Source organism: Condylura cristata, unplaced genomic scaffold (genome assembly GCF_000260355.1).
Source record: "Condylura cristata isolate star-nosed mole 26May11 unplaced genomic scaffold, ConCri1.0 scaffold00003, whole genome shotgun sequence".
Taxonomy (NCBI): Eukaryota; Metazoa; Chordata; class Mammalia; order Eulipotyphla; family Talpidae; genus Condylura; species Condylura cristata.
In genome coordinates, this window is record NW_004567104.1 from 20,262,601 (window position 1) to 20,281,386 (window position 18,786).

Sequence of the window (18,786 nt, forward strand, 5' to 3'; positions counted from 1 at the left end):
CGGGCCCGGGCCCTCCGGGGCCCGATCCTCGGCCCACGTGTGCCCGGCCTGGCCCGGCCGGGCAGCTGGGTGGGGGTGGGGGAGCGCGGGGTGGGAATATGCTATCCCCGCGGGCTCGGAGGGTACCGGGTGCGCCGGCTGCGAAGTGCCACCTTGGCCCGGCCCGAGGAGGCCCCGCGGGCTCAGGCACCGTGGCTCCCGACCCGCCGCCCCCTCCCCCCTTTGCGGCCCGGCCGCCGGGAAGTGACACGTTGTTCTTTGGCACTGGCCGGCGCTGCGCAGGGAGGGCGCAGGGGAGGGAGGCGGCGGCGGCGGGCAGGGAGGAGCCCCCGGCCCCGCCCGCCCGCCGGGCAGACCCTCACTAGCTTGAAACCGGCTCCTTTTTGGCCTCCGCCCGCCAGGCCCTTTACTGCCCGACTCCCGCCCTTCCTGGCCTCCTCTCTTGGGCGGCGGCAGGCCTCGCGTCTGGCCCCGCGCGGGTGCCTCCGCAGCCACTCGCGGCAGGCGTGTCTTGTGTGCCCCTAGGCCAGGCCCCGAACCGGGTGTCCCCGGGTGGGGGGTGGGGACACCACGGCCGGAGCTGCTAGCTCCGTTTGTGATCCGGGAGCCTGGTGCCAGCGAGACCTGGAATTTCCGGTCTGGTTGGTCTTGGGCCCCGCGGAGCCAGGTTGATACCCCTCACCTCCCAACCCCAGGCCCTCGGATGCCCAGAACCTGTAGGCCGCACCGTGGACTTATTCTTATTCGAGGGGGTGAGTGAAGAGACTGTTTTCAGCAGGTCAGGGGGGGTGGTTGGAGGTGATGCGGGTTTGACAATATGTTGGGGACAGACGCTGCATCCTTGCTCCTTTACCCCCTTAGGCCATCTGGGGCTCTAGGTATGGGACCCAGCCCTTGCTTCATCCCCTCCCCCAATCCATTTGCCTTAAGCTTGGATCCCTTCCCCTTTCCGAGTTCCACTCTTTCCCAACAGGTGCTGGGGGGACCCTGATGTGGCACCAAATGAAATGAACAAAGCTCCACAGCCCACAGGCCCCCCACCCGCCCCATCCCCTGGACTCCCACAGGTAATTAGGGAGGAATTAGCAGAGACTGGGGTGGGGGCGGGGGAGACCAGGCAGCCAGTCAGGAACAGGTTCCAACCTCTGGATTTTCCCACCCCCATCTGTGTCAGGGCAAAGTGCAGCTTCCTGCTGCCAAATTGAATCAGGGCCCCTAGGCTGTTCCCAGGGACTGTTATGGGGAGGGGGTATGTGAACCGCTGAGGCTTTTGCCACAGATCCTGCTCCCCCTACTTCATCAGCTTGGGTTTCTGCCCCACCCGGTTTCCCCTCTTGCTGAACTCTGGTCTCCCCCCCTTCAGCCAGCGTTTCCCCCGGGGCAGACAGCGCCGGTGGTGTTCAATACGCCACAAGCGACCCAAATGAACACGCCTTCTCAGTCCCGCCAGGTGAGGGGCTGTGGGGAGGGGTGTAGGGGGCCTGGGTGGGAGCCATGGAAAGCTTAGGCCAGTTTGGGCCTGGAATGGAAACTATCGCCCTGTACCTGGCCCCAGTTTCCTGACAGTGGCTCTGTGTTCTTTCATGCTGCTCCCTGTACTTTGCGCTGTTGATTACCTACTTATGGTGGCTAGCCCCTTGGGGAGTTTGTAGTTGGTGGTGGGGGCTTTATTAGGGGGCCTTGGTGCTTTGAGAATTGGGGTCACTGCCTTTGGGCCTTGCTGCCAACTCCTGCTTTCCTGTTTCCTCCTTTCACTGGGAAGTTACCATTGCTCCATTCTCCTTCCCCTCTTTTTCTTTTGACATGGCAAGATAGTCTCCTGCTGGTTCTTGCCTTTCTCTGTTCCCTGCATCCTTCCTCACTAAATGGGAGACTTCTTGTCCTACTTCCTTCATTTTCTTACCCCCTTCCCATCCTCCCCTGCTCCCCATCACCTTGGGGATAATTCTCTTCTTTCCTGTCCCATGTGCTCTCAGGGAGGATTCAGGTCTCTGCAGGTAATACTCCTTTACTAATAATCTTGGACCCTCTGTTGGTCTCACCCTTATCCTCAACCCTAGTCAGGGCGTAGGCACAGAGTGGGGATTTGTTTGCTGTTTAGGTCCTTGTTCTGAGACTGGCTGATGCATGTTAGGGGCTAAATTTTACAAAACCATGTATCTGGGAGCTGGGAGATCATTGCATGTTAGTGATTAGCTCCTCAGTACCTTAGGGTGGATGGAGCATTGCATGTTGGGGAGTGCGTTGCCTGAAAGGACTTTACTTAGGCATGATATATTTGGGTGTTAGAAACCTCTGCAGAGGGGTAACTTGGTGGAGGTGACATGAGTGTGCATGGCAGTGAAGGGTTAAACATACACAAAGAGCAAAGTGTATACCTGAGTTTAGAGGGCACGTGTGAGTACAAGATGCCATTTAACCACCAGTTGGGCAGGTGATTCTTAAAAAGGCTGGTCCCTGTGCGCCAAAGTCCCAAGTACTTCTCTCAAGACTACTGGCATTGTGGAGTGTCTACTGCCATTCTGCTGTCTACTTCTTCCCCTTCCCAGTGCCAATTGCCTTCCTCCCTCCTGACAGCACTTCTACCCTAGCCGTGCCCAGCCCCCGAGCAGTGCAGCCTCCCGAGTGCAGAGTGCAGCCCCCGCCCGCCCTGGCCCAGCTGCCCATGTCTACCCTGCTGGATCCCAAGTAATGATGATCCCTTCCCAGATCTCCTACCCAGCCTCCCAGGGGGCCTACTACATCCCTGGACAGGTGAGGCTGGTTACTTGGGGGCTGGAAGCCACAGAACCTATTGTACCCCAAACCTCACCTCCCCCACCCTGGCCCTCCAGTCCCATCTCTTCTCCAGAGGTGGAACTTCTGGTCATTGCCCAGAGTCGGCTTGTCCTGTCTTGCCCTACATTCTCTTTGCAGTCTGATAAAGTACTCAAAGTTCCCTCAATTCCTTTTCTCCCCTTCTCCTCCCTTTCCCCCCTCTACCAGGGGCGTTCCACGTATGTTGTCCCAACACAGCAGTATCCTGTGCAACCAGGAGCCCCAAGTTTCTATCCGGGTGCAAGCCCTACAGAGTTTGGGACCTACGGTAAGAAGGGGAGGGAGTCAGGCGAGAATGAGTTCCATGGAGCAGCTAAATCCATGAGCTAATTCCTAAAATGTTTTTTAGTCTCTTGTCTCTTGGTATAAAAGAGTGATAGGGTTAGTAGGTATAGGAATTGGTTGGTGCTTAATATGTATCTGGGGTGGGGTGGGGACTGCGGGAGAAGACTATTTTGTCTTGTTGGCGAGAGTGGGAGTCTTCCTGGTACCAAATAATATAGGATCAGACTCCAGTTCAAGGGCCCGTTAGTAAACATTCCCTGTGACAGTCATTCATTCTATGGTTGGTGGGGAGCCCATGTAACATGGACTTGGAAGTTGCTGTAGCTGTTTTTCATTTATATTCTAGGAAAGGATTAGTCTGTTCTTTATGGCAGTGGTTTCCAAAATTTTTTGATCATCAGGAAAGATTTTGAGTATGTACCTCTATTACATGTATGTTTTTGTTTGTTTATACGTATGCATAATTGAGACAAATAACACACTTAAGTTGCTAGTTCAAAACAAGTGAAGATTATAGATGAGATTAAATAATGCATCCCATTTTGGAGACCATTGCTTTAAGGAATTCATTTTTCTTCATTCTGGGTCCAGTACATAGTGTCACTGTTTTCTTGTCCTCTTAGCAAAGGGCTTGATATAGGTACGGACTCAGGTTTAGTGGAACCGGGTTAGTAAATCTGTCTTTCTCATTCCTAGCCAAAGACCTGATTCTATTTCAGGTTAGGTAGTTACTGCTTCCTTAGAGTCTGTGTATATGTTGCTGGGAGAAGGGTGTTGCATATAACACCTTAGTTATTGGGTAGAAGAAATATAGGCATGAGGCCTATAGCTTGTATGTGGTGGGGAAGGAGTGCCTATCTGCAAGGGGTGTGTGTGTGTCAGTGTCAGGAATTCTTGTAAACGCAATTCAGACTGGTTCCCCAGCTTTGACAGACACCTAATTCCCTTGGGGAGGTGGGTGGGGCAGGGCAAGGGACTGGCTGAGGGTGATGAGAGGTTCTGGAGTGGGAGGTGTTTGAGTAGGCATTTGTATATGGCTGGGCCCTGACGCTGCCACCATTCTTCATTTCTGTGTGTTCCTTCACCCCTACCCCAAGCTGGCGCCTACTACCCAGCCCAGGGTGTGCAGCAGTTTCCCACTGGTGTGGCCCCCGCTCCCGTTTTGATGAACCAGCCACCCCAGATTGCTCCCAGGAGGGAGCGGAAGACGGTGAGTAGCAGCGGGGGACTAGGGCATCTGGGAAAGGCAGAATCAAGGTCAGGCGCATTGTGGGTCAGGGAGCAGGAAGTTGAGGAGGCAATGTTCAGCTGACGGAGGGCAGAGAATGGAGAGCTGTGAAGTACTCAGGTTCTTGGTGAGGTACTGTGATTTCAGTGTAGTTCAAGAAGCTCATCAGAAGATTGGAGTGGCTAGTGGGGAAATTCCTAAGAGATGTGAGCTCTGGGGGTCCATAAGATGCAAGTTTGGTTTTCAGTTTCTGGTGGCTTGTCTTGGAAATGGTTTGTTTTCTGTGGCCCCACCCCCTCACCCCTCAGTTCTGGAAGCTCTTGAGGCCTCCGCCTCTGCTCAGTCCTCAAGCCCTGGGCGTGGTGCCCAGAATAGGGTGCCAGGGCTGGGGAAGCCGCTGAGTCACCCTGGCTCCACCCACTGGATCTGGGCCCTGCCCCCAGAGATCAGCCAGACTAGCCACAAGTGAGCTGGATGGGCGCTAGCTAGGGGTCCTGGGCTCCAGGGTGTGTAGCCACTGACTTGGGGACTACTGGCAGGGCAGGGATGAGGGAGGGGCATTGTGATGTACAAGTCTGCTCTGTGAGGTCAGGGGTCTCTTGGGGGTGGCGGCTAGAGCAGGGACTAAAGAGCAGCTGGATGGGTTGACAGTAGAACTCATGGGGCTTCTGGCACCCACCCCACCTGCTTCCCAGTGGGGGTGGGGGGGTTGGCCTGGAGTCTTTAGAGAGGGGAAGGGTGGAGAGGCGGGGTTCTGCTTCCCACTCATCCTGTAGCTTTCTTTCCCCAGATCCGAATTCGAGATCCAAACCAAGGAGGGAAGGATATCACGGAAGAGATCATGTCTGGGGCCCGTACCGCCTCCACGCCCACCCCTCCCCAGGTAATAATGTTTGCACTTTTAACTGGTGTCCTGGCTGGGATGACTGATCTGCCCTGGATTTCTGAGTCCCTTGATCTTTCCTTTCAATAAAGGATTTATTTCCTTGCTTCCCTGGATTTCTAGGCAGTGTTAAGTCCGAAATGGCTTTAGTAAAGAGGGATTGTGGGATTCTTAAGGGCAAACTTTGTAATTCTTTTGTGTCCTGCAGACGGGAGGTGGTCTGGAGCCTCAAGCTAATGGAGAGACACCCCAGGTTGCTGTCGTTGTCCGGCCAGGTAAGTGGCAGGTGGGGCAGTGCTTTAATGGGGAACGAGAATGTAACACTTTAAAATGCTGAGGTGGTAGCTTGAACTGGGGTCAGAGAAGAACATTTAGGTTTCTGGTAGTGGTGTTTTGAGGGTGGATTGGATTTTTGGAGTGGGAAAGGACAAAGCTTAGTAAGAAAAGTTATATGTTTGAGGGTATTAAGAGGGTAATATATCTTGGTTGAAAGGAGGAAGAGCAGCAGCAATGAAGTTGGCCTTTAATTACTCATTCTTCCTGTGTGCAGATGACCGATCGCAGGGAGCAATCATTGGGGGCCGTCCAGGGCTGCCTGACCCAGAGCACAGCCCTTCTGAATCCCAGCCTTCATCGCCTTCTCCAACCCCATCACCACCCCCAATCTTGGAACCGGGGTCTGAGCCGAATCTCACAATCCTCTCTGGGGACACTATGACAACGGGGATGATACCTGTAGAAGAATCATCCCCCATGCCCCGTGAAACTGGGGAGCCATACTGTCTCTCTCCAGAACCCACTCCCCTCGCTGAACCCATACTGGAAGTAGAAGTGACACTTAGCAAACCAATGCCAGAATGTGAGTTCTCTTCTAGTTCTCTCCAGGTTTCCACTCCTCTGGCATCTAACAAGGTGGAAATGCTTCCTGAGCCTAATGGCACGGTCCCATCTGAGGATCTGGAACCAGAGGTGGAATCAAGCCCAGAGCTTGCCCCTCTTCCTCCCCCAGCTTGTCTCTCTGAATCCCCGGTGCCCATTGCTCCAACTGCCCAACCTGAGGAACTGCTCAACGGAGCCCCCTCGCCACCAGCTGTGGACTTAAGCCCAGTCAGTGAGCCAAAGGAGCAGGCCAAGGAAGTTACGGCATCAGTGGCTCCTGCCACTGTCCTCTCTGCCACTCCAGCTGTGGTTCCTCCAGCTACTTCCCCTACTCCGGAGGAGGAAATGGAGGAAGAGGAAGGAGGAGGAGGAGACTCGGGAGAGACTGAGGGTGAGAAGGAAGGAGAGGAACTGCTTTCCTCAGAGAGCACCCCTGTCCCAGCCCACCAGTCCCAGAATTTGGAGGCCGCAGCAGCCACCCAAGGTAAGGCAAGGGCTGGATGGTGGAGGTGGGACAGACTGGAGGGTATGTTCTCTCTCCATGGATCTCCCATTTATGCCATTGGGGCTGAGTCAGAGAAGCCCTGTCATAGAAGCTGCATGCTAGTCGAGGAATTTAAGTTGAGAAAGTGTGAGACAAAGAGAACATGTTGCAGAAGCTTTTTATATTTTCCTAGGGTAGAGCACACCTTACCTTATTCCCACTTCTTTTTTCCCCCTAAAATAGTGGCAGTATCAGTGCCAAAGAGGAGACGGAAAATTAAGGAGCTCAACAAGAAGGAGACTGTTGGAGACCTTCTAGATGCCTTCAAGGAAGTAAGGGAGCAGATAGTAAGGAGGGAGAGGGCAGACTTTGCATATTAAGCAGTGGTCATATTGTAACCAAAATGGAACATCTTACGGTTCCAGGTGAACCCTGGAGTACCAGAGGTGGAAAATCAGCCACCACCTGCAGGCCCAGAGCCTGAAGGCAGCAGTGTGCCTCCAAGGCCTGAGGAGGCAGATGAGACCTGGGACTCAAAAGAAGATAAAATTCACAATGCCGAGAACATACAGCCTGGGGAACAGAAGTATGAATATAAGTCAGGTATGTTGAAGGGACACTTGAAAAGAGTTGCGTATATTCTTGTCAGGATCCCAGAAAACAGCAGTGTGAGTTCATCTTGTTTTCCTTGCAGATCAGTGGAAACCTCTAAACCTTGAGGAGAAAAAGCGTTACGACCGTGAATTCCTGCTTGGCTTTCAGTTCATTTTTGCTAGTATGCAGAAGCCAGAGGGGTTGCCCCACATCACTGATGTGGTGTTGGACAAGGTTGGTAGGCTATAGTGGGAGGAGGGCGCCTGGCTGGGAGGAGCCTGAGGGTGGTAGTAGGCCTGTCTCTGATACCTTCGTGTTCTCTTTGCAGGCCAATAAAACACCACTGCGACCCCTGGATCCTACCAAGCTTTCAGGCATAAATTGTGGCCCAGACTTCACTCCATCCTTTGCCAATCTGGGCCGACCAGCCTTAAACGCTCGTGGGCCCCCAAGGGGTGGGCCAGGTGGGGAGCTGCCCCGAGGGCCGGTGAGTGGGCAGATGGATAAGGGGGCAGGATGGTGATGCCTGGTGTCTTGTTGGGGGTGGGAAGAAGTCTGCCCTGGAGAGGTGTGGTAGTGGTATAACAAGCTGTGCTGACTAGTTCTGTGTCCTTTTTGTCCTTACCACTTGCTTAGCAGGCTGGTCTGGGAACCCGGCGCTCTCAACCAGGCCTCCGAAAAGAACCACGGAAAATCATTGCCACAGTGTTAATGACTGAAGACATAAAACTGAACAAAGCAGAGAAGGCCTGGAAACCCAGCAGCAAGCGGACAGCAGCTGATAAGGACAGAGGGGAAGAGGATGCTGATGGCAGCAAAACCCAGGTATTTATTGGCAAGTTTTGCTTTTGGTCTCTATCCTTTTCCCCCAGGTCTGTTCTTTGTCAACTCTGTATTCTTTGCTTCTGTTTGTTCATCCTTACTGGCATCTACTGAAGTCCCCACACTCCCCTCCTCAGTTCCTCCCGTTGGCCTCTTCTGAGAACTTCATTGGATTCTGTCTTGGTTCCCTCTAGGACCTGTTCCGCAGGGTGCGCTCCATCCTGAATAAGCTGACACCCCAGATGTTCCAGCAGCTGATGAAGCAGGTGACACAGCTGGCCATTGACACTGAGGAACGCCTCAAAGGAGTCATTGACCTCATCTTCGAGAAGGCCATTTCAGAGCCCAATTTCTCTGTGGCCTATGCCAACATGTGCCGCTGCCTCATGGCGGTTAGTTGCCACTGTTTTTCTAAAAATTGGGGTTTAGCCTCCAACTACTGTTCCTAAGGTCCTTAAGTCCAGCTTCTTGGTTTTCCTCCAGCACAGCATGGTCTATTGGTCGCTAGGAGAGGCAGAGTCTTCCTGGGTCAGATAGCTATAGAGTCATGGAGGGTCTTCTTGCTCTGAACTAGTGAATATGATGTTTCTCTCTGACGTACAGCTGAAGGTGCCCACTACAGAAAAGCCAACAGTGACTGTGAACTTCCGAAAACTGTTGTTGAATCGGTGTCAGAAGGAGTTTGAGAAAGACAAAGATGATGATGAGGTTTTTGAGAAGAAGCAAAAAGAGATGGATGAAGCTGCTACGGTGAGAGAAAACCCACCAAATCCACTGCCCACTCAGACATTTCTCAGCTGTAGAATTTGGGATCGTAGAGAGTTGGAATAGAGTTAGGGGATGGTTGGCCATTTTCTCTGCCTGAGGATAAGTGTGTTTACTGCTAAGTGTAGAAGTCCAGATAGCAGAGGAAAGAAGGATTTCAGCTAAGTCACGGGTCTTTTTGACATCATCTCTCTTCTGTGATTGGCAGGCAGAGGAACGGGGACGCCTAAAGGAAGAGCTGGAAGAGGCTCGAGACATAGCCCGACGGCGCTCTTTAGGGAATATCAAGTTTATTGGGGAGTTGTTCAAGCTGAAGATGTTGACAGAAGCAATAATGCACGACTGTGTGGTTAAACTACTTAAGAATCATGATGAAGAGTCCCTTGAATGCCTTTGCCGTCTGCTCACCACCATTGGCAAAGACCTGGACTTTGAGAAAGCCAAGGTGAGGGTCCTAGGATGGGGAAGGGAGCAGGCTGAAGTGTGCAGCATTTCTGTTTGCCAACAGCTTGCTGGTCTGTGGGCATGTTGAGCCTGGAACATTGAGCCACAGTGATGGAGCTGAGGGCCTGAGGAGGGGCAGAGACCTACAACTGGAGGTGAAGTATTAGAAATTACTGATTTGAATCCTTTGCTTCTTTGTAGCCCCGGATGGATCAATATTTTCAGCAGATGGAGAAAATCATTAAGGAAAAGAAGACCTCATCCCGAATTCGCTTTATGCTGCAAGATGTGCTGGATCTGCGACGGGTATGGGTCATCTTCTTCCTACTGCTAGTGTGCTGCCTCTGATCCCCAACGTCCCCTTACAACTGGTCTCCTGTCCTCAGAGTAATTGGGTCCCACGCCGAGGTGACCAGGGTCCCAAGACCATTGACCAGATTCACAAGGAGGCTGAGATGGAAGAGCATCGGGAACACATTAAAGTGCAGCAGCTCATGGCCAAGGGCAGCGACAAGCGTCGGGGTGGCCTTCCAGGCCCACCCATCAGTGAGTTTGTGGTTAAGAGGAGGAGGGGGTAGTGCAAGGGAGTGTGCTTTTCCACTGATGACCTCTTTGTTAGTGCCACGTGTCTGGGCCACTGAGACCCCATGATGGAACTGAGGATCTGAGGAAGGGACACTAGGGGCTGCCTGGGGGAGGGCAAGGCTGTGAAAACTTAACTCACAGAGCCAATGTTTGCTCCTTTTTGTCTCAGGCCGAGGCCTTCCACTTGTGGATGATGGTGGTTGGAACACAGTTCCCATCAGCAAGAGCAGTCGCCCTATTGACACCTCACGGCTCACCAAGATCACAAAGGTACTGGAGTGGATAATGATAGTAGTGATGGGAAGGTAAAGACGCAGACAGCATAGTTTTTGAGTCTTAGTGGACTCCTGACTCTGGGGAAAAAGGTAGGGGAATGTATTCAGATTGGTTTGGGCCAGTGGGTGGCAAACCTACATACTTACCTGATCAGACCATTTTTACCAGCTGAGCATATTACTGAATTTTTGGGATGGTTGATAGTCAAAAAGTGATCTATGAAGTTAAATAGTGTTCATAATTTCTAAGGGCAGCCATTCTTTTTAAGTCTAATTGTTTCTGTGACTGCTTGCATGTTACAGTGATAGAGCTGAGTAGTTGAAATAGAAATGGTGGCCTGCAAGCTTAAAATACTGTCTAATCCTTTACAGGAAAAGTTTGCCCAGTCCCTGGTCTAGGCCATTTGTTACTGTGTAGCTGTGTGTGGTGGTGCTTTGGACAATAAGACCCCTCCCTGCCTCTCCCTTTCCTCCCTCAGCCTGGATCCATTGATTCAAACAACCAGCTTTTTGCACCCGGAGGGCGAATGAGCTGGGGCAAGGGCAGCAGTGGAGGCTCTGCAGCCAAGCCCTCAGATGCAGGTATGGAGGCTGTGCACAGTGGGTGGTTACTAGGCAGCGCTCGGTTCAGGGCCGTGCTTGTCTGTGAGGCTTCAGTACAGAGTGGTTAGCGATATAGGAGGTGCGTGGGTTGGGAGTGTCAGCTTATCAGAGGTATGTACTTCATTCAGATTAGGGGGTGAACTGCTCTAGGGTTGGAATCAGGACCAAGTGTCCTAAACTGGCAGGTAGATGATAGGACATAAGAAAGAAGACTAATTTGCGTTTTCATCTTGTCAGCATCTGAAGCTGCTCGCCCAGCTACTAGTACCGTGAATCGCTTCTCAGCCCTTCAACAGACAGCACCTACAGAAAGCACAGACAACAGACGTGTGGTACAGAGGTGAGTTTTCCTGGGTGTCTTTGTTATTTACGCTGAGGACACTGATCAGTTGTCTACTGTTGCCTTAGGAATCCTCATGCCTATAATGCCGAGAGTCCCTACTGAGATTGGGGCATATTCCTGATGCCAGGAACCAGACCTGACAGTTGGTCAGTGTGTTGGGTAGTTCCATCGGCGCATATCTGGACATTAAGGTGAGCGCCAATGTGCCTGTCTCTTTCAGGAGTAGCTTGAGTCGGGAACGAAGTGAAAAGGCTGGAGACCGGGGAGACCGCCTAGACCGGAGTGAAAGGGGAGGTGACCGTGGGGACCGACTTGACCGTGCACGGACACCTGCCACCAAGCGGAGCTTCAGCAAGGAAGTAGAAGAGCGGAGTAGGGAGCGGCCCTCCCAGCCTGAGGGGCTGCGGAAGGCAGCAAGCCTCACGGAAGATCGGGACCGCGGGCGAGACGCTGGTGAGGGTCTGAAAAAGGAAGGCTGTGGGATGGTTTGGGATTCACCAGATTCTAGACAGTGTTACCAGCTCTGGATTGTGTTTTCTAGGAAAGACCTGAACTGGAGAGTCTGTTCTGTTTTTTCTCTCCTCAGTGAAACGAGACGCCGCCTTGCCCCCAGTGAGCCCCACAAAGGCTGCACTGTCTGAGGAAGAACTGGAGAAGAAATCCAAGGCTATCATTGAGGAATATCTCCATCTCAATGACATGAAGGTAAGTGGGGGTTCTGGGGCGTGGCTGAGTGATGATGGCCTAGTGAGAGGGGAGAGGTACCTGTGCAAATAGGCAGTGGCGGATGGTTGGGTCTGTGTAGGTGACAGCTCTCCTCTTGCTGTGTGCCCCTGCAGGAGGCAGTGCAGTGTGTGCAGGAGCTGGCCTCGCCCTCCTTGCTCTTCATCTTTGTGCGGCATGGCATCGGGTCCACCCTGGAGCGCACCGCTGTTGCTCGTGAGCACATGGGACGACTGCTGCACCAATTGCTTTGTGCTGGGCACCTCTCTGTTGCCCAGTACTATCGAGGGTATGACTGGCTTCTGTGAACCTCCCCCTTTCATATGCCCATACACTTCCTTTGTGTATCCATGGACTAAGCCTTCTCGGCCATGCTGGTAATATTACTTTTGGCAAAGATGGGGATGCACCATTTCAGGGCAGGAAAGTGGCCTTACCTTGGTATTAATTGCCCCATGTTTAAGAAATGTTCTTAAGAAGGAAGTATGGCTGATCCTTTCTTTAGCTGTGCTATTTTGCCCCAGAAGGAGGGGCAGAGTATTTTTCCTATAATGTCCTGACATTGAGTTCTCTTTGCAGGCTGTATGATATTCTGGAAATCGTTGAAGAAATGGAAATTGACATACCCCATGTGTGGCTCTACCTAGCAGAACTAATAACACCCATTCTGCAGGAGGGTGGGGTGCCCATGGGGGAGCTGTTCAGGTAAGTTTCCTTTGGTGAAAATCAGGGAAGGTAAAGCTAGGGTGAAGGTGGGGAGGAGGAGAAAGAGGTATGTATGACAGGTTAAATGCTTCAGTTTGGGAGGGGATGGAGTAGTGTTTTGAGGGGCTGTAGAGGCTATCAACTCTGAATTTTTCCTGTATTCTTTTAGAGAGATTACAAAACCTCTGAGACCCCTGGGCAAAGCTGCTTCCCTGTTGCTGGAGATCTTGGGACTTCTGTGCAAAAGCATGGTGAGAGTTTCAGGGATAATGTGTTCTGGACTTCACTTCATACCATGTGGTTGTGGCTGCTTGTGGTAGACCTGGAAGCCTCACAGTTTCTGGAGGGATGGGGTGAGGATATTGCTTTGCTGGTATGGGGGAGAGGAAACGTTGAGGCTGGCCTGGCAGGCTCCCTGACCTTGAGTAAAGCTGAAGGAATCTTAAATGGGAATCTTAAGATCCTAGGCCTGTAATTGGCCTGTAATTGATTGATCCATTCACTTTAAAAAAAAAAGAAAAGAAAAAAACTTTTTCTGATTTTGTGTGGGTATGTGTGTGTAAGAACTGAGGTGTAGGCCAAAGGTGCGGAGGGTGAGAGGACTTGCCAGATAGTAGGGGTCAGAACTGGCAGATTTACTAAAGTAAAACTGTTGAGGGGAGCAATGGGTGAGGCAGGTCTGCATATGTGGGATAGCACTGAGACTTAACCCCTAGGCCACTAGGGAGGCCCTGATCCATTCTTTTTTTCAGCTTACCAGTATTTAAACATCCCATGCTGTGGCCCTCCCTAGTGGTGCAGAGAGTTAAAGCGCAGCACTGTGAAGCTGTCCTCAGCAATAGCAGCATGAGTTCAGTCCTGCCCAGGGAGGTGACCCATATGGCGCAGCAGACCTCTCTTGTCCTGCCCGCTGCTCCCCTCAGCAATGTATTTCAGCTGATCTGTCTATTCTGTTCCCCATTCTCTCTCCCTAAATCTAAATCCTCTCATTCCCTGCACCTCCGACCTGTACCCCAGTTCTTATATGCATAAATAGGTAAACTTTTATGAAAAAAATAAACATCCATGTTAGTTGCTGTGAATATAGTAGTAAATAAAAACACAGGAAAAAAATAGAAAGAGAAAAAAGGTAAGAAAAAAGGTAAGATGGCAGCAAAATAAAAACAAAAATCTGAAATGAAATAACTGAAATGTAGTCCCTAACGTACTATGAGGTTGCAAATATGTCTCCCACTAATATTCATGACAGAAAGCTTTCCTGGAAGGACACTGGAGCTACTTTTGTAAAATTTGGACTTATTAGCCAGGTGTAAAGGTGAAAAGATACGGAAGACAAGTTGCCACGGTACTTAGTGGTTTTGAGAGGTTGGGGGTGTTCAATTTCAAAAGAGGTCAGCTCTTTGAAACCTAGAGGATGACACTTCAAAATAAAAGAAATTGTTCTTCCAGTCAGTGTCAGGTTAAGTTTTTTTTCAGCAGAAGTGTGTGCTGAGATAATTTGTTTAAAAAGCAAAACATTGGGAAAAAAAAACAATTGGGCTACCTTGGTGGTACAGAGGGTTAAATCTCAGCACTATAAAGCTATCTGAAGCCACTGAAGCATGAGTTCAATCTGTAGCCAGGGAGTTGACCCACATGGGACAGCAGATCTCTCCTGTCTCACCCTCTGCTCCCTTTAGTATTTTTTAGTCAATCCCCACTCTGTCTTTGGTAAACCTCTCAACTTCTGCACCTCTGGCCTGTTTGTATCCCAGTTTGTGTATGCATAAATAAACAAATATTTAAAAATATTAAACTGTATTTGTGTTTAATCAAATTTAAGATGCGGTAACTTGGAGGATATTTTATGTGCTTCTAAGAAAGGAGAAACTTACAGTAATGTTTGAGACACAACATTGGCTGTGAGACACCCTCAGATTTAGTGTGTTAAGATGTGACAAAATAGGCATCTTTAAAATTAGAAAACCTTGCAAATCATTATAATAGTTGTAGTGTATTGTCATTGTGAATATTTTATTATAACAGTGATGCCTCCAGAGTGTCTTATAGAAAGTACACTCAGGTTGCTCTTTGTGTTTACTTGTGGATTTCTGGTTTGTGTTGGGTGTGTATCTATTTCTGAAATTCATGTCTCCTCCAGCCCAACCCATGCCAAATCTCATAGCACCATAGTGGATTTGAGTTTGAGTGGTTATTTGTCTGATATCCTGAGAGCCTGTGCCTGTTGGCTATCTCTGTGGCATCCTAAGCCCTTCGCAAGCTCTTAGTAGGCTTTCAGTAAATACTTAACTGGATAACTTTTATGGAGTTCTTAGATTCTCTGCGAGAGAGGTGGGAGTTGCTGATTTGGTCTTCTGTTTTCCAGGGCCCCAAAAAGGTGGGGATGCTGTGGCGAGAGGCCGGACTCAGCTGGAAGGAATTTCTACCTGAAGGCCAGGATGTTGGTGCATTCGTTGCTGATAAGGTTTGCAGCTGACTTAGGTTAATTCTAGCGTTTGGGGCTGTCCATTCTTTCTCTTTCCTTATCTTACTCATGTGGTGCCCTTAACTCTAGACTCTGGGCCTTTTTCCTTGCAGAAGGTGGATTATACCCTGGGAGAGGAGTCAGAAGCCCCTGGCCAGAGGTTGCTGTCTTCTGAGGAGCTGAGCAGGCAGCTGGAGAAGCTGCTGAAGGAGGGCAGCAGTGATCAGCGGATATCTGATTGGATAGAGGTACATTTCTCTTGCATGTTGGGTGAGAGGGATAAAGGAGAGAGAGTTTGGTTATGGTGTTGGGACGGCAAGACTTCTGGATACAATTCAGAACTTTCATTTGTTTCTCCTTTATAGGCCAACTTGAGTGAGCAGCAGGTAGCATCCAACACATTAGTTCGAGTCCTCATGACAACTGTCTGCAATTCTGCAATTATCTGTAAGAGGAGCTAGGGAGATGGCACAGGGCGAGGGTGGGCCTAACAGACAAATGGAGGGAGGGATATTTTGGTTGTTGCCTTCTGGTACTGAATCAGGCTCGGGATGTATTATTCCACTTACCCTGTCTTTCTCCTTTATAGTTGAGACTCCCCTCCGAGTGGATGTTTCGGTGCTGAAAGCGCGAGCGAAACTGCTACAGAAATACCTGTGTGATGAGCAGAAGGAACTGCAGGCACTCTATGCCCTCCAGGCCCTTGTAGTGACCTTAGAACAACCTGCCAGTAAGAGCCGGGCTGTACTGATGGGGCTAGGGTGGAGGAACTGCCAGATGCAGGGGACAGTCACACAAGGGTGTCAGCCCCAGAAAGGTGGGTGGTCGCTGGAGAGTAAATGCCTCCCTCCCTGTGTGCACTTCCTTGCCTACAAATGGAAGGAGTTAGGTTCAGCCTTGATAATGGCCTGTTTTGTGTCTCCAACTTATAGATGCCAGGAGTGCAGCGGTGATAAATACTGATAGTTTACAAGTATCACATTCCCCCTGGCACAGGGCTGAAATGGTTTTCTTTTTGTGCTTCCTTTAATCCTCATATGTTTAGAGTAGCTGATTTTAATCCTTTTTGGTAGACAGGCTTGGTTAACTAGTCTAAGGTACTACATCCAGCAAATTAGGTGTGGGTTAGGACTGGGATATTAGCAGTGAAGATGTCAAGCACAGTTGCCATGGTGGTGTGGAGTTAGTAATAGAGTGATGAATTTTGGAAGATTGCTCCTGCAGGCTGCTCTCTGGGGTAGTAAGTGGGAATTAGCTAAAGGACAAATGAGAGAGGAGAGCACTTGAAACTGTAAAGAAAGGCCCTGTGGTATCAAGAGCCTGATACAAGTTTAAAACTATCGAAGGCAGTGCAGCCTGAGAGAGTGCAGCCACCCCCAGGTATGTGAAGTGAGATGGGGCTAGAGAAACGAACATGGGATGGGTCCTGCAGGGCTGCCTAAGTCACAGCTAAGAGTTTTGAGCTTGAGTCTTTGTGGTATTTTAAGCAAGTAGTAAAAATATAGTCTTAGTTTTTAGATCATCCTGGCCTTTAATTGGGACAGTGGTTTGGAAAGGGATGAATTTGAATATGATATGATCAGTAGATCTTGAGTGATCAATAGATCCAGGAGTGTATTGGTAATGGTTCAGCCTTGCTAGTGGCAATGGAGAATGGGGCAGAGTGGGCACACTAAAGATACACACTGGTCTGGAGAGAGGGTGATGAGAGATGAGAAATCATGTATGACTTCCAGGGTGTTTTCAACTGGTGGGGTGACACTGCGCTGTCCTTTACGTGGGCAGTAAGGACACTGGATCAAGTTGAGTTTGGTTGCATTGAGTTTGCAGTCTCTAGGTGTCATTGATCAGAAATGTCAAGTAGATTACTAGGTATCAGAATTCATTTGTGGGAAAGGTCTGGACTGTGGAGACTGATCTGTGAGTTGCTGGTACAAGTACCGGTTGAACAAGTCACAGAAGATATGGAATTATCCTTGAGAGAGAGATAAAGTGGAGGACCCTCAGGCAGGGCCCGTAGGAAACAGGATTTTGTGCACAAAGTGGGCTGAGTGACCCGGGTATGATGAAGTGGTCAGTTATTCTAAATTCTGCTTTGAGTTCCTTAGGAGCAGACCCCGAAAATTAAGGACGGTTTGAGTATAAAAACACAGAAGCCACCCTAGCAGAAACAGTATTTGGAGCATCAGGGGAGCAGGATCTGTACTGGAAAGGACTAATACTCTACTGAGACAGGAATAAAGGAAAATGAGTATAGACCAAAAATCTTTGACTTCGGTTAATCTCTATTCAAAGACAAAAATGTTTTGTCTGAATAAAGCCTTAGTGCTTGTAAAGGAGGCCTTTTGTGCTTCGATGGGAGAAACTTGGGCTTGAAAATATGGAGCAGAGTGGGTAGTTCATTGTATCTAGTCCCCAGGGTGGATGTGCTTGGGATTTGGACTGTAAGCTTGGGGACCGATGACCATGTGCTGCCATTGCTTCAGGATGACTCCACAGGCAGCAGATGTGATTTGAGACTGTTTGTCATGAGGAACATTCTGACTTACAGCTTCCTAGAGATGCCTCAGTTAGTTTTCACCCAGGCTTGGACGCCTTCATCCTGTGTTTTGTGCATTTCTTTATTCAGGAGATCATGTTCACTACTTTGCCTTCTTTTGTTTTTAGGAATGTCAAGTTTGCTTCGGAAAGACAGACAGTCCAGGGTGGGGATTGGGATAGGCTGCATTCAAGGGTGATGAAACAAGTAGAAGACTCACTAGCAGTAGCCAGGGGTGGGCAAGAGAGAAGGTCAGCCAGTGGCAGAATGGAGACTTAGCATAAGTAGGTAGATGCTAAGAAAAGGGATGTTCCTGGCAAAAGGTGTAGCACACATCAAGTGTCAAGGTAGGAGAGGGTTTGTATGTTTAGGAGATGTGTGGAAAGTAAGGCATATCAGGGTCTGTAAAGGGGGTCAGTGAATACTCTGATTTATTCTCTTGACCTGAAACTTTTGTAATTCCCCAAATTCATCAGTATTAATTCTGCTTACAGGTTTACCCATTAAATGTATCGTGAGTGGAGAAGCCAAATGACTTAGTCCTGCAGTCAAGTCTCTTAGATTAGGGAATTAAAATCTCAGGATGGTGGGTCAGGGCTTGTTTTAACAATGGAGCAGGGATGGATGACTTGTTAACCTGCCTCTAAATGTGTCCTGTCTGCTTACAGACCTGCTTCGGACGTTCTTTGATGCACTGTACGATGAGGACGTGGTGAAGGAGGATGCCTTCTATAGCTGGGAGAGTAGCAAGGACCCCGCTGAGCAACAGGGCAAGGGTGTGGCCCTTAAATCAGTCACAGTCTTCTTCAAGTGGCTTCGTGAGGCAGAGGAGGAGTCTGACCACAACTGAGGGCGGGTGGGGCCGGGGACAAGGAGCCCCATGGACACTCGGATGGCCCAGCCAGCTGCCTGGACTGCAGGGTGGGGCGGCAGCAGCTGTGGCAGTGGGTGCCTGTAGTGCGATGTGTCTGAGCTAATAAAGTGGCTGAAGAGGCAGGATGGCTTGGGGCTGCCTGGGGCCCCCCTCCAGGATGCTACCAGGTGTCCCTTTCCTTCCCCTGGGGCACAGAGATATATTATATATAAAGTCTTGAAATTTGGTGTGTCTTGGGGGGGGGGCACCACCGCCTGCCCCTGGGGTCCTTTTTTTATTTTCTGAAAATCACTCATGGGACTGCCGTCCTCGCTGCTGGGGGCATATGCCCCAGCCCCTGCACCACCCCTGCTGCTGCCTGGGCAGGGGGAAGGGGGGGCACGGTGCCTGTAATTATTAAACATGAATTCAATTAAGCACATTGCCTCTGCTTTATGGCTTGCTCCTGTGGAGAAAGGGGTATGGTTAGGTGGG

At 50.2% G+C, this 18,786-nt stretch overlaps 1 protein-coding gene across 2 annotated transcripts; it reads left to right on the plus strand.

Moving 5' to 3' along the window:
* The first annotated feature begins 672 nt into the window (after positions 1–672).
* Positions 673–18,730, plus strand: EIF4G1 (eukaryotic translation initiation factor 4 gamma, 1). 2 transcript variants are annotated; one of them, XM_012732153.1, is made up of 33 exons: positions 673–752; positions 974–1,067; positions 1,364–1,450; positions 1,977–1,997; positions 2,578–2,754; positions 2,986–3,085; positions 4,200–4,312; positions 5,121–5,213; positions 5,422–5,488; positions 5,764–6,576; positions 6,820–6,908; positions 7,002–7,179; positions 7,271–7,404; positions 7,499–7,657; positions 7,807–7,995; positions 8,187–8,384; positions 8,596–8,742; positions 8,966–9,202; positions 9,403–9,507; positions 9,588–9,747; positions 9,956–10,056; positions 10,541–10,643; positions 10,902–11,004; positions 11,228–11,460; positions 11,594–11,712; positions 11,847–12,019; positions 12,310–12,435; positions 12,605–12,686; positions 14,801–14,899; positions 15,013–15,147; positions 15,265–15,346; positions 15,489–15,629; positions 18,107–18,730. In XM_012732153.1, exons 2-33 carry the CDS (start codon positions 1,008–1,010, stop codon positions 18,286–18,288), a joined length of 4,806 nt encoding a protein of 1,601 aa, XP_012587607.1. In that variant the 5' UTR covers positions 673–752; positions 974–1,007; the 3' UTR covers positions 18,289–18,730. The 2 variants fall into 2 exon arrangements, with proteins under 2 accessions (XP_012587607.1, XP_004675099.1); XM_004675042.2 differs by having other exon boundaries at positions 7,810–7,995.
* The last annotated feature ends 56 nt before the right edge of the window (positions 18,731–18,786 follow it).